At 31.4% G+C, this 16,005-nt stretch overlaps 1 protein-coding gene across 1 annotated transcript in view; it reads right to left on the reverse strand.

Moving 5' to 3' along the window:
• Window positions 1–793: 793 nt before the first annotated feature.
• Window positions 794–16,005, reverse strand: part of LOC130892657 (Kv channel-interacting protein 2-like) — an 84,193-nt gene continuing 68,981 nt past the window's right edge. The window contains exons 4-6 of the mRNA XM_057798179.1: window positions 13,926–13,996; window positions 5,074–5,286; window positions 794–3,980 (exon numbers count right to left, since the gene is read on the reverse strand). Of these exons, the coding sequence (XP_057654162.1) occupies window positions 3,870–3,980; window positions 5,074–5,286; window positions 13,926–13,996 (395 nt within the window). The 3' untranslated portion in view covers window positions 794–3,869. The remainder of the gene's footprint in view (window positions 3,981–5,073; window positions 5,287–13,925; window positions 13,997–16,005) is intronic.

Raw genomic sequence — 16,005 nt, forward strand, 5'->3', positions numbered from 1 at the left:
CATTTGTCAACATTAGAATCCGTCGACTCAAGCGGAAAGTCTTGCTGCGTGTCTGGTGGAATTATAAAATATGGAAATAATTCCAGCTAATGCAAACATATGAGGTATTTTGGTAGAAATATACAGATCAAGTTAAATTATAGTGGGTTATTTCACAAGACAATGCCAAACCACATACTGCGAAAAATACGTGAGATTAGATCGGCAAACTTGGTGGTATTGAATTCGTAATAAATCCAGCATTTAGTCCGGGACTCGCTCAATGAATAGTTTTAACAAGGTCTTAAAATAAGTTGGGCTATAAATTCGAATATTAAGGCTTTCTTTTTGTCTGATTAGTAGATTAGTCAGTTAATAACATCTATGAGACCATTTAGGTTGAGTAGATGAAAGGATTATGAAGATAGTTCCCTCCTTAGACGGTGAATTCATAAGAAAATCAATACCAATAACAAAATCTTATAATTTGGAATCTCGTTTATATATTTAACCGAATTAAAACAGTTTAAGATTTATTTAAAAATAAATTGAGTCGTCCAATTTTCCAATATTAATTATCACGGGTTCCATATCGTCCTCGAATCCCAACCAATTTTCTCATTTTATTTTCCTCCTTTTTACACGCTCTTTTTCTCGTATCCAATTTTCCTTCGTAATACGTTTCGGCTTTTATAAATAATCACTTTCATTTTAAATGTAGAATTATTTCTTGCCACCTCGCTTTCAATTTAAACCCCAAATATTTCTATATGGTTTATCTTACAATATTAAAGTGGCAAACGTCATACTACCAGTTGTGTACCTTCTATCTAAAGATAGATTAATCACTGTCAGTTGCATCGACTTCGACCAATAGGAATTATTGATAATCACGTCGATATGGGCAATATTCAGTTGTTCTGTTCTATCGACGATTGGAATCAACAATAATGTTAAATCATTCTTATGCATTTATAAATTATTCTGCCAAATATACCGACAGTGAAATCATTCGAGTGACATTATAGGCGAGTAGAATACAAAACTTTGTTCACGAATGATAAATTTAATTAGAAATTCTACGGACATATTGACATTACTCGCAACTATTCAAAGTTATTTGGAAAAAATTGTTTTTTCTCTCGCCGGGATGAAAAGTTCGCTTTTCGTCTCTAATATGTGGCCTATTGAATTGAAATTGAAAAATTAATGTAGACGATAGTGAATTAGAATACGTCAAGGACGAAGTTTTCATCACGGCTAGAAAAAAAATTGTTTACCCACCACGCATTCTCGCTCACCATTTTTGTCACCCTACTTTTCTCCCTAGGTGCGTAATGTACTATTTTTTTTTGTAATTCTTCTGCATGTGGAAATAGATCAAGAAAAAAAAACGCAAAGTTATGTACTTCTCACAAAAAATGTACTGATCTGCCTCCCATATCGCAAAGGAGACTTGAAAGACAATTAAAAAATAGGCGGGCATATCTAACGATTTTGAAATTGACCAGTCGTCATTCACATACTAATAATCCTTCAGAAATTACTGGAAGATAATTCTGAACGAATTTTGTGGAAAAAATTGGGGTCAAATAGACGCTGAAACGTTTATGTTAAATGGTGAGATAAATTGATAACATTGAAGTAAATGAAGTTATAGAACCAATGAAGTGAAGATGTTTAAAATTTTTACAAGATATATGAAAATTGGTTAATTTGTTTCTCAAACCCTCTATATACTAATATTCGGAACAGATTGATGCAACAAGTTGGTATTCCTTCCCATTTCGCAAAACTTTTTTGTGAGTATCTGGATGTTGACAGATCGATAGACTAGAATTGGTACTTGAAAACTAAAAAGTGTTTCCCTTTAACACAATTAAAGATAAAGTTATTTATATGTTACTGTTAAAACCCATTAACAGTTAATTCTAGTTTGGATTAGGAAAAACCAGTTTCCACAAACCCCTTCCGTTGAGACTGGTCGAAACTAGAATTATTTTGCATATGGAAACATAAGTGACATTATTGTAGAAATAATGAAAAGCAAGGAGATGGGATGTGAGAGTCAATGGAAAAGGAAGAAACGAGAGTGATAAAAAAATTTAAAAAAAAACGATAGTAATAAAGAAAAAATAATGAAAAATTTGGGGAAAAGAAAGAAAAGATTTGAATAAAGAAATCGGTGCAGAGAAATGGAAAAGTTAAAGAATAATCGCTGTTCATGCAAAAAAAGTAATTTTTTAATCATTCAAAATGTTACGAAAGCTCAAACTGCTCATGTGTTCTACTAAAGTTTTAGAGCAATAATTTTTTTAACTGGAAACACCATTTCTCATTGGTAGAATTCGTTAGTGAAAACTAGTTTTAACTGATTTACTTTAATTACTAAATTTTAGTATTCCCTAGTCAAAAATGGGAAAAAAGTAGTTTTAGCGCCGAGGATTCTAGTCAATGCTAGATTCGACAAGTAAAAACTAGTTTTAACGGAAGAGGTTTGTGTAAACTAGTTTTCGCTAGTCAAAATTAGAATAATGTGAACTGTAACAGGTATTTTGGGGCAAAACTTGCACTATTCGTTGAAGCACATTTTATTATCAGGCGCAAGAACAAATAACGCAGATGGTCTTCTGCGAACATTCCACATATAATTGACCAAGGGTTTTCTAGATTCAGACCAAAAACTTTCAATCATCGACCTAGTGATTTGTTTATGTTCATAGCGAGGAGAAGACAGACGGAAAATTGAAGTCGTTTGAGTTCAAACGAATTTTCCTTTGAGTATCTTAAGCATATCCAAAGTACCTTGAATGTCGGATTAAATACTCGTTCTTCAATAATGTCTGCCTCAAATTAAGTCATTTAAAAACAACTATTTGTAAGTGTTTGCTAGAAACGAAGCAATGAATAGAATGGTTCATGATGCGAAGTTAATAATGGCAATTTTAATTCAAAGCGCCACAAACAACGTCCAATGGATCAAAGCAAACGAAGTAATCAGTGCTGGAATTCTATCGAAACGCTGCTAAATTCAAATCAGTAGTTCATAAGTTTCTTCATGTCTTCTGGGTCGAGAATTATCTAGTTGTTGATCTCTGAGCAGCTACTGCCAAAGCTACTTCTTTCATACATATTTTTTGGGTAACTTGAACCGTTTTCGCAGCGTTTTTGCAACATTTTTCACTGATGCTTCGCTTCTATCGCATCTGAAGCCTTCCTCGATAAATGGACTATTCGACACAAAAAGAATTTTTCAATTCAAACCAGTAATTTCTGAGATTTGCAAACAAACAAACAAACTCTTCAGCTTCAGCACTTTGTACTTTCATAATTATTGGATACGAAAAACTAGAAACATAGGTTCGAGTATTTTGAAAAGAAAAAACAAAAAAATAATATTTGAAGTATTGAATGTATTTCAGGTTATAAACTTCTTCTCTATTCTCTATTTGATATATTGTTATATAAAACGTTTTGCCTCAATTTATAATGAGTACAGATGCTAATACTAAGTCAGATTTGTCTCCAGGGTTGTTAGGTTGATCAGGGAGTAATCGAAATACGTATACAACCTCATAAAATATTTAATTTATTTGTTGTAGTTTCTATTAAAAGATAGTACATGTCTCTTTCTTGGAATTAAATAAAGTGAATATGACATGTCCCATACAGTCAGAGTCCATACCTATTCAGTAAATATTTGATATTATATAATGACGTACAAAATTTAAAAGAAAAAACACCGAACTTTGGAAATAGAAAAAGTACCTAATACTTTAAAGTTTTAATCTTACATTTGTTCCTAATTATTGAATATTATCATATATAATTTACAAAAATTAATTTATATTGGTTCCAAGTAAATAATAGAATGTTCAAAGTTTTAAAAATCACAATACAGTGTCCAATGTTTCAAGAGATCTAAGAAAATTTTCGTCCCTGGAACACCACTGTATTAGTTCGTCTATCGTTATGACTCCATCTTTGTTGGTGTCAATCATCTGCAAATTTAACTGCAATTAGTGCACAAACACTCGAGAGGAAAATTGGAGAAAGCATCTGAGCTAACTGCGAAGCGGTCATTTCATTAACATGCGGATTTTGTGATATTCAAAGCGTTTGAAATTGGGACTAACGTTCTTTCTAAAATGCATCTTTCCGTAAATATTACATCACTCAATAAGTCGTGTGACTGACACACAGATGGCGCTGCCATTCTCAAATCCATCCGTGTTGATTTATCAATGCTTCTTGATAAAAAAAATACTCTACAAGATCAGTAATGACTTGAAAAGTGTTATCTGGACTCTGTTCCATTGAAAAGAACCATTTGTCATTTATTTGCTGAATTTAAACGTGATCGTGCAGACACCGATGATGGTGAACGTTCTGGTTAGATGGTTACTCCAGAAAACAACAAAAAAGTCAGAAATTTGTCATATCTAATCGTAAATTGAAATTGTGTGAGATAGTTGAGGCTGTAAAGTTATCAGAAAACAGTGTGTTTTTTCAAAGTGGGTGCCGCGTTTACACACAGTCGATCAAAAACAACAACGTGTTGATGTTTCAGAGCAATTTTTGGCCAAGTTAACACGTGATAAATTAGATTTTTTGCATCGATATGTGATAATGGAATATTGGAATATTGTTCATCTCCAAAAGGGGTTGTTGGATCTTTGAATACAAAAATCAAGGAAAAACAACCTCATATGTTGTGGAAAAAAACAACTGTTTGACCAGGACAATACACCGATTCCCATTGAATGAATTTCACTTCGGATTGTTTTCTCATTTACCTTATAGTTCAGATCTGGTCTCCAGTGACTACTGGCGATTCACTGATCTCAAAAAATGCTCGCCGGTAAGAAATTCAGTTTAAATGAAGAAATGAAGAAGAAATTGTTGAAATTGGAGTCTATTTAGAGGTAAAAGACAAATTCTTCTACAAGCACGGTATCGAGAAGTTAGATAACCGTTGGAATGATTGTATTGCTCTTTGAGGAAATTACATTAAAGAATAAAATCGATTTTTGGAAAAAAGTGTGTTAGTTACACGACTTATTATGTGATATGTTATACTGAAATTCCACTTACATTAAAAATTTTTTCTACATGTTCTTTGGCGGAAGAATCTTCTACAGCAGGTTGCGTTGCCCTACCTAACATTTCATATATACTGGATACTACGTCAACCATTTCATTTTTACTGATGAGACCGTCTCCGTTCAGATCGTATAAATTGAATACCCACTGAATTTTTTCATTGACGCTGCCTCTGGAAACTTTAGAAAGTATGTTGAGAAAATCCTGGAAGAAAATACAGCAACGCTTATTAAATGATACTAAATCAGAAAGTATGAGCTCAACCAATAATATAATTCAATCCAGCAACACGTGTAAAATTATTTGTAAACGATTAACAGCACAGTAATATCAGATATGATGCACACATACATTTTAAAAGAAATTTTATTACTCAGCCTACTTTTCCTGAACCTCAATGCACGAGTAAAAGTAAAAATCCTTAAAACTGTTACCTCCACGGCTACAATGAACTCATCGTCAGAGGAACCTAGAGCTTCTAGTAATTTTCTCGGTTAATCTTATATTGTGCCCAATTATATTCTATACTTTTGCTGGGTTTTCAGGCGTTGATGCAATTTCTAGACAAACTTAGACTTGTTCGACGACTATTATACAGCAGCCATTTAGATAATTATTAGAATGCTTTTCATTCCAGCAAGAACTCCAAATTTGGACATGAGCGCGTAGCGTTTCGGTTTGTATTCACATTATTTGTTTAAAATTACACCGTAACGTAGGTAGACGGTTGGTAGCACTGATTCATGTTTGACAGTTGACTTTGGAGATATTATTTGAATTTAAAAATTTGTTTAAGTCAGCCATAATGTGAGGTTTTTCCAAAAAATTTCTTTATTTATTTGTTTATTTTGTCCATATACTTTGCATAAAAGTTCATTATAATTTATTGAAAATAATATCTTAAAATTGAAATAACCTCACACATGACAGAATAATCATCGTCCAGTAAGTTGTCAAAATGAAACTGTTATTCAGGAGTACCAACCCACTACAGAAAATTACCAAAAATCGTTTAAGAATTAAGTCCTTTCTTGCTCGCTTGCGTGCGAAATTAACGTTGTTCCAATACCGAAACAAAGGAATATAATTTTGGCACACGGAAAATACCTTCACTCAATTATAAACCCTTTGAATCTATAGTTAATTATGAAAATATTCATACCTTAGAATTGAATCGAAGTTTTTACAAAGAAACTATTTCCTCGAGACAATTCTTATTGTTTTATTTTAATAACTTTTTAAGCGTCATTGTATTTATGACATTTGTAACATAATAATTTCAATAAAGGAAGAGATGAAGTGATTTGAATTGAACCTCGTAATCTATAAATTCTTTGTTTACTGATTCATACAGAGAATTTAGGGAAATTGTTTTAGACAATACCCTAAAGACAACCCGTGATTGTATATTTATACACAGTTTACCCCGACAATCAACTACCATTTATTACTGAATTCCGTAGTTAATAATTCTTGGTCCTTATCAAATAATAATTGTATATTGATATAAATGTATTTAGGCTAGTCAATGAGGATAGAGATGAATTAATTTTGTATTCTAACGTATAGTCCGAAATGAACACTACTGAGATTTTGATTATTTTATAGTTTCCAGAAATACATATTATTGATACTGATACCGATGTTACGGATTTCTCCCCATGTTATGGAATAAGCATTGTTTCAGATCCTAACGGCATAAGGATGAGAATAAGGATAAGGGAAGTCAGTAAATCGTGAAATCAATCTGCTTGCAAAATGTTCCTGAAGACATTGACGAACAGCGGTAGCAGTATGGCAAGTTGCTCCGTCCTGCTGGAAAAATTGGTCTCGAAATATCAAATTACGTGCACGATAGAATTGACGAAAGACAGGCATAAAGCGTGTTAAAAATTGTATGTACTTCTGTCTGAAAACTAAACATTTTTTCCAAAATGCAGGATTTTTGTATTGCAACGCAACAATTCTGGCGCAATGATGTAATTGCTGATTACATACGAGAATTTACCCAACTCCCTCATAATTCTTTGCTAGGAAGCTATTTTAAGCTAAGATGCAACCCTGTCTTTGTTTGGCTGGCTTACGAATTGTTTAAAACTCGCTAAAAAACACGTTCATGGTTATTGTTGTTGTTAACTGTCTTGGGACGCCCCAAGCTTCCTTTTCGTTGACACAATACATTACACGTATTTCTGAACTTTTCAATAACTTTCAAAATCATGGAGAACGAAGTTCTTGATATGAAATAATGTCAAAAAGTTAAATATCTAATTGAAAGTGGAAAAATAATATCTAAATATTTCATTAAAAATCGTAAAAATTTCTAACTACATAAGAAAACGATTCTCATTGGTTTTTCAGTTGTGACGTCATAGCAGTTGTCTGCTTGATGATGACGAGGTTATCGTTGCCGGCAACGTAGTGTGGGCTGTTATAATATAGTTTATATATATATATATCTTACGTATAAATAAAATATTTTTCTATATATATAAAATAAAGTGAATAAATGAATCTTTTATAAGTTAAATTCTTACATTATTACATAACTACGTTGAATATTGAAAGCATAATAAGCCTAATTACTATAAAATATTGAAATAAGTTAAATTCGAATCTTACTTACATTAAAATGATCCTGACAAGAAAAGTAATTACATCTCGTAGGATTGCAAAACGACTTTCAAACTATTTTTGTTGTATTCACGAATTTCTATTCAGAAAAAAAACTTTATCAGATATTTTACTCGTGGTGTTTTTACATCCTGGTACAAAACATGATACCGAGAAAATAACTGTCATATATACTTTGAATCATATGCTCAGTGGTTATTTTATACCTATGACGTCACGAAATATGGCGGCCTTATTGAAATGTTTGAACTACCTACAAAATTTGTGAATTTTTTTCTCTATGAATAATGATCAAAGAATTGAGAGAAGTTGTATAATGTTCTGCCAAAAACACTTTGTTCTCTGTATTTAATACTATTTAATCATTTGACAGCGGGCACAAACAGACATGTTTCAGTTTCAGTACTGTTTATTTCGGGCTATACTATTTATTATTATTATTATTATTATTATTATTATTATTAAAGCTATTCAGGTATAACGTCGGTTTGAGTCGCAAGCCACGTAACTTCGTTTTTTTCTCTTATATCAACGTTTTTATACCATTATACAGATAATTCCTGAACATATCTAATCTAAAAAAATCTGTTACAATTTAAAAGTATGAAGAGGACCTCGCAATTTTGTTTAAAGCTAACCGCATTCCGTTTAATTTATTTCAATTGTCTTTCTTCAATTAATTTTTCGAAATTTATATCTGGCCACTATTCCAATCATTAAAATAAACAGGTTGAATCTTCATTAAATTTTTTTGTTTCTACTGTAAAATTTAGTACTACGGAGTTCTTTGCGACCCAAGCCAATGATATCTGATATATAAGGGTGTCTCATTAACAATGTCTGTCTCAAATATTAACTTTAAACGTATAGATGATCATGCAAAAAGAAAGCTTTCAACAAACTCTTGGTGAAACCATTTTTTGAGGTTTAAAAAAAAATGATGGCAGTGCGCTTTTAATTTGCCCATTTCTTCAATATGTTTCCAGTCATAATTTCTTCTTGTCTGCATAGTGCTCTATTCCTCTCGGGATTTATACACTTTTCCTAATTAACATAATTTTCTATATCAGCGTGAAAAATTCTATGCCCTAAATATTTCTAATATTGAAATTCAACATTTATTACAGCTGGCCTAAAAAACCAACACCCTTCGTCAGATTCACAGGTGTAAAGTTAAACTCTGACCTTATTATAGTTTGAAGCCCAACACGGTTTTGAGCTATCTGGAATAATTAATTAGAACTTGTGTTATGTTCTGTTGTGGCACTAAACATTTTGAAGGCAAAGGGTCGTTTCAAGCTGGGATCAATATGGTAAGTCTGAATTTTTTATTTGGACCAGATTTTAAGACAAAAAAGTTGAAATGATAAGAGGGTTCTATTATGGAAATGATCGTGTTCAGCATGGAATATTAAAAACGTGAGAAAATAATTAATGATAAGTTCTACTAAGAGTTTTACGTAATTCACATTTATTATCCATCAAGACTACCGAATTACAAATATGAAAGGAAGAACTTGAAGACAAAAAAATGTCTGTTGTACAATATTTCTTGTCGTGGCTCAGGCAGTCGATGAAATTCTACATAAGGGCTTAAAACATATAATAAATACCCGTATAAATTTGTTTAATTTCTTGTTTTCTTAGACCTTCTGATATATTTATGTTTCCAAATGTTCTTGATTTTAGGTCTCTCTTGTTTTAGAATTAGTTTTTTTTTATAGTTTTTAAAAGGAAGATAAGATCAAAATATTTTGATAACGACTTAAAGAAAAGTCGAAACGTCAAATTTTATTTTTCTTCCAAAAACTATTTAAAAAATTAATTTTAAACAAAAGAGACCTAAAATTAAGAACATTTAGATGCATGAATACCCGTTTATACAGTACAGTACAGTTATAGGAAGCCTTCTTTGATTTTGAATTTGAAAATGATACTTGCGTAGCCTTTGCAGACGGTACTACTATACTAACATTTGGATATAGTCATGAAAAAGCCAGAAAATTTAAATGTATAAGTAAATAGATAGAAAAATAAACGAGAACAAGTCTATGGACGTGAACTCCACCCAAAGAGCTCAACAATTAAAGGAAAAACCCATTTCACATCTGCACGCTGCGTATACACAATTTATACTTTATAAGCATATACTTAAATCAATCTGGTTGAATCGTATTCATCTATGGAGCTGTACTAGTTGAACTAGATTATTATTTAAAGATTTCGTGGTTGCACGAAGCAGTTACCTCCATGAAGACCTTCATATGTATATCATCGACCACGACTTCATCATCATATCAATGTGGATATAGCGAGAAGATTCCAGAGGATTAAATCTTTTGAGTTGGTGGAGTAAGACTTCAGTTAGTTACAGCGTAGTAATTTAGTTTGCGAATTAATATTAAGTTTAGATTATATCACTACTATATGTTGAACGCACCCTGTATATTTAGTTTTTAGAAATGAATGCATAAATACCACGTCTGTTTCAATCATAAAAGAATCAGATAAAATAATGTTCTAAATACATTAGATTTTATTGAATTATTAAGACGAGATTGTTAGCGTTTGTCGTTTATGTGAAGGGATTGTTTTATGAAATTATCATTTTTTCATTTTTGAATTTATTATTAACAAGATCGGAGAGAGATATACATATCGTGGGAGCATTGAATGAATTATATTCGATTCTATACAACGAATGCCATAAAAAATATATTGTAATGAAAAGCCAGTTAATAAAAACAGATTAAACGAACATAAATATACCATAAATCCATTTCAACAGTACTAGACAATCTAATACACAGAATATTAGTAACATTTATCACAATCTGAATATTTGTATAATCGCACAATGTCTTGAATAACGACCAACAGATAAATAAAAAAAAATAGAAGAACTAATTGAATCAAAATATCTGTTCTTCTTTATCTCGGAACCCTTTATGCGTTAGAATATTGAGATTTCAGTTTTAATTCTTGTTTTATCCATTTTTTCACTGTATTATTTTCTCTAGTCTTCCTCCTTCCTGTACTACTTGATGTGGCAAAGTTTCCTTTGGTCTACCTTTTCCTCCTTTCTTATATCTTTTTGCAAGATGCAACCCTGTCTTTGTTTGACTGGTTTTCGAATTGCTTAAAACTCGCTCAAAAACACGTTTATGGTTATTGTTGTTGTTAACTGTCTTGGGACGCCCCAAGCTTCCTTTTCGTTGAGACAATACATTACACGTATTGGACAATTTAAACGGTCAATCACTCGAAGGTATACAATTCTGAAATTTTTGGGTTCTAAATAAATGTATTTGTTCATAGACAAATAGTTGACAGATTTGTCAGATTTAAACTAAAACATCCTGTGCATCTTTTGTATCAATACATTTTCTGAATATCTATTTCTTATTGTTTGGATTAATTTGAATTCATCCAAATTTATTTCATGTAGAATCAATATTTTTCAATAAAATTTGCGTTCCGAGGTTAAATTAACTAATTCTAAGTGGTAGAAGCCGAAGAGGGTGGCATGCTATGGTTATTACGTTCGATGTCGTTATATTGATTCCTTCTATTAATAGCGAGAAACTTAGCACATCTCATCATTTCCACTTTTGTTTTCAGTACCGATACTCAGCATCAATCTTCATGCACAGTGATTCTGTCAAGTCAACATCATTTTTAACAAAACGAAAAATTGAGTGGAATCCTGAACAATTATATAATTTCTCTAAAATGCTAAGGGCGTTGAACTGTTCGTAACTGTTCAATAAAATATTTCTTCGCTCTATACGTATATATATATATATATATATATATATATATATATATATATATATATATAGCATATACAACATGTTACGAACAGCTCAACGCCTTTGGCATTTTAGAGAAATTATATCAAGCTTCTTTTTTTATCGACAAACATCAAATTTCTTTATGTGTTTGAAAACAACAAAATTTTTTATGAGCCATTAATTTTGGAATTCCTAAGTTTATTTTTCTAGAAAACTGTTAATAATCATTTTTTTAAAAGCTCCATACATATTGTCAGTGGCGCTACACGTCATGCAACTGGTGTACGGATTGGCAGTGGAAGTTCCCAGATGATTTACGGCGATTGAAATGTCAAGAAGTTTTGAAAATTGAGCCAGTTATGATTGGAGGTGTACTCTACGTCAAATATGATATCGTTTCTATAGTGTAGTTTGATTCTATGGTATGTTTTTACTAGGCTCTACATGGATACAAACCCCCACGAATGATGAGCAGTTTCACATTTCTCCAGTTTCACCGTTCTGATGTTCATCACTTCATCGATCACATCCTTACAGGAAACGAAACTCGCCCACAAGGAAAAAAGTAATTAAAAAGGGGTCATGCCCTGGATCACCAACGACAAAGAGATCTAAAGTTTCTCCTTCTGTGGGTGAATTTATGGTAAGCTTATTCTGGGATCTAGACCGTCAATGCGGTTAGATATTGTGCCAGTACACAAAATATCTTTATGGTGTTACTAGTAGTCTCCAAAATTATTCAACATATATTTGTTATATTTGAAAAGATTGAACAACCTCTACCATAAAGTCTACTTCTATTTGAGATTGTAAGAATTAGGTTATTTATTTCAATTATCTTTCTCAAAAGTTTCCTTTAAATTTTCTGCATGTTTCGAAATATTGGGTTTTTGAATAATCACCTTGTATAATTGTGTAGTGAAAAGATTCTGCACCAAAGAATGTACATGTTTCTCCTTTTGATTACTGCACAGAGAAACAACGTGACCAGAAATCCAATCAGTTTATAATTAGGTCTTTTTCTAAACTTTTACCGCTCAAATCGTTGAAAATTACTAACTGAATTTCGCAGGAGTATTATAAAGTTGAAAAAATGAAGTATATAAAATATTCACATATAACAATGATTTTTTTTTCAATATTTGCAACATTCTGGAGAAAATCCCGATTTTCTGGAAAGCTTGTAAAGCAGAGAAATAGCGAACAACCGTGTTTTACTTACTTGACCGTCATCTCACGTTCGAGTGGTCATTATCAGCTTTTGTAATACCGAGCGCCGTTTCCAAATGTTACTTTACCACAATCAAAAAGGTACAAATGGATGCTTGAAGCTAATATTAATCTAAAATAAATGGCCCCTCAGCTCTTTGACTAAATATACAGAGTGTATTGACACTATTAGTATTTTTAATCTGTCTCTTTTTCGTTTCTGTATCTTATGAGATGTATCAGATTATATTCGTTCCGCTCCAAAAATGATTTGTTCCCTCTGCAGGATTTTCTTTTCCTCTTAAAGTCCAGCTCCAATTTGACATCAATAACATTTTCGTCTACTTTATGGTTATCTACACTTGCAAAGGTTTTTGTTTTGGCTAGAGCAGTATTTGTATTAAGCTTCAAGCTAGAGCATAGTTATTATTTCCACTTTTTGTGTAGTACTTAGTACTTAGAAACAGAGAAAGTGAACAAAAATAAATCTAGTAGTACAAAAGATGTAAACAAGTGTTCAAATTTGGACTATTGATTCACGAGTCAACAAGAGATTTCTTGTACAGGCCATTCCGGGCCATTCTATTACTCATTACCTAATGAGAGAGGCACTTTTTGTCGTCCTGATAAACTATTTACATATAAATACATATAAACTACACTACTTTTACTATCCTTCGTTGATGTTCTTTATATTTTTCAAATTGTACCATTTTTCAAATTTTTGGTAGGACGTATCTTCTTCTTGATTTTTCATGTATTAAACAACCCACTGCATCATTTGTAGACGCTCTTTATCTCAAATGGTATGTCTGATTCGCTATCCGAAGACATTTCAAGTAATTACTTTTGACTTGTTTTGACTTTTCGAATAACCCATAGTGATAATACTTCAAGACCTGCTTCCATATTAACAATACTTCTAACATCATTTGATTCCACATTAATATTTTCATTGTAATTGAGGATTCTATTGAATATTATGAAAGCGCGAAATTAGATAAAACGTCGATCTTTCCATAACTTTGTCGCCTATACGTTAAGATTAAAATCATTTTTTGTGAATTTTTAATCTCATACCAAGATTATTTTATCGTTTTTCACCCGTGTTACCGTTATTTCGCCCTTATTTCGAAAGTGGTTAACACGAGTTTGTACGGAAATAAATACTATGTAAACATGCAGAAACCAAATGTCTGAATTTACCTCAAAACTTATTTTTCCTGTTTGCTTCTGTTTCATTGTGTTAAACACGTAGTGTGCATAATTCGTTGCATCTGAAAAAAAAGAACATTTTTTAAACGGTAGTTTATCTGCAATAGAGTTTCTGAAGCCAGAACAAGCTACCCTCTTTTATATTCTGGTGAAGCGTTGCAGCTATAATTTTACGAACCGATAGAACAGTCGACTATTGGATTTAGTTAAATTGAAAATGCAGTATCATGATTTGAGTGATATTAATTATTAAACGTTAAAATCGCATATAATTTTTTAATCAATCGCAATTAAAATTTTCATATTTGAAACAAAATATATTTTCCTACGACCACTTATGCAAATAATAGATTACACACTCAGTTTTACCTAACAAAGTAGCTTATTTCACACATGTACTGAAAAATAACAAAACATACATGTATTGAAATGCTTCTTTTTCTTATGTCATATATGGTCTCGAACGATAAAGGGAATACGAGAATACAATTTGAATCTGGCTGGGTGCCGAAAAGCAAAAGGCCAAATTTAAGAAGACTAAAGAAGTAGATAATAAGAGGTTAGATTTGTGCTCAAATAAAGTGTCTGCAACGTTAAAATTAAGAGTTATTACTATGACTGGTTAATATATAAAATATTTAATGGATTAATTGACTTTCTTATTTGAAAAATACATTATTGTGAAGAATTTTTAACGTGGTCGTAGAAAAAATAGTATACGCAATTTGTTGGAAAGTGTATTTCGCACTCGTTACGTTTTAAAACAATAACTAGTGCGAAATTTATCACTTTCCAAACTTGTTATCTAATACAATATATTAAATTTCTTTAATTTCTCATTTCTTAGACCTTTTAATATATTAATGCATCTAAATTATTTTAATTAACTTTATAAGTAAATAATAAATTACTGTTGGTTATTTTGAAAGCTATAAAGTGACCCTATACTCGTTCCAATTTAATTCAGACCCTAAACGTTCAGTTCCCAAAGAAGTAATAAAGTTGACATATTGATAAATGTAAGAACAAGTGCTGCTATGAACATTGACTTGTTGCATGAAGAAAGATGTATTATACTTAAAATATGAATGGACCATCGATTTCTATAATGAATATTTAATTTGATATTTGCCTCACATTTTCCAGCTCGCGTCCATATTTCAATGTTTTTACTGGAGAAAATACGGAATTATTACTTTTGTGTTATCAGTGAAGCAGATGCAGATAAAGACAGACATAAATAATATCGATTCGTATAGCATTGCCATGAGTTTTATTAAAGGGTGGGATACTCAAAAATAATTTTTTCTTAGCTCTATTTCTTAATGCAGAGTTAGTTTCGGGAACAATGATTCATTTTTTACCATTAAATCATGTTTTTAAGTTTTTTTCAAATTATAAAATTGATCATTTTATGATCGGTTATAATAGGGACCTGGTAAGGATAATGCTATGAATATTTGAGAAATAATTGTCTTATGTCCTCAATGAGCGTGTAAAATTTGAAATTGATCCGAAATTATATAGTACAGGCAAATTAGGCGATTTTGAACTGAAACCTTGAATTAAGTTGGGCGGTTTTCATTTTGTAGATTCTGGGAGGGTTCGGGATACTGAATATATCTGGCAGCTCTCAACAAAATTACGGGCGTGGATTTTAGAAATTTTGGGATTAAAAACATTTTGAAACGCGAATAACTCGATAACTATGAAGAATTAAAAAAAAACTGCTGTAACAAAAAATGTAGAGTACAAAATTTTCTACAAAAAAGTGTCCTAGGTAATCGTTACTAACCTCAAAATTTTCACCTTAAAATAGGTTTATACATTTAAATATTTTGAAACGGGAATAACTCCAAAACTACGAGGAATTCGAAAAAAAGTGCCTGAGCAAAGAATGTACAGCACAAAATTCTCTACAGATTGGTCCCTAAATATTTTTTCCTTAAAATTTTCACTGTAAAATGCGTTTATTTATGCAAAAATATTTTTAATTGCGTAGAACTCGAAAACTATGAGGATTTCGACACAAACTGCGGACAAAAAATGTTGAGTACAACATTCTGAACAA

The sequence above is a fragment of the Diorhabda carinulata genome, chromosome 1, assembly GCF_026250575.1.
Source record: "Diorhabda carinulata isolate Delta chromosome 1, icDioCari1.1, whole genome shotgun sequence".
Lineage (NCBI taxonomy): Eukaryota > Metazoa > Arthropoda > Insecta > Coleoptera > Chrysomelidae > Diorhabda > Diorhabda carinulata.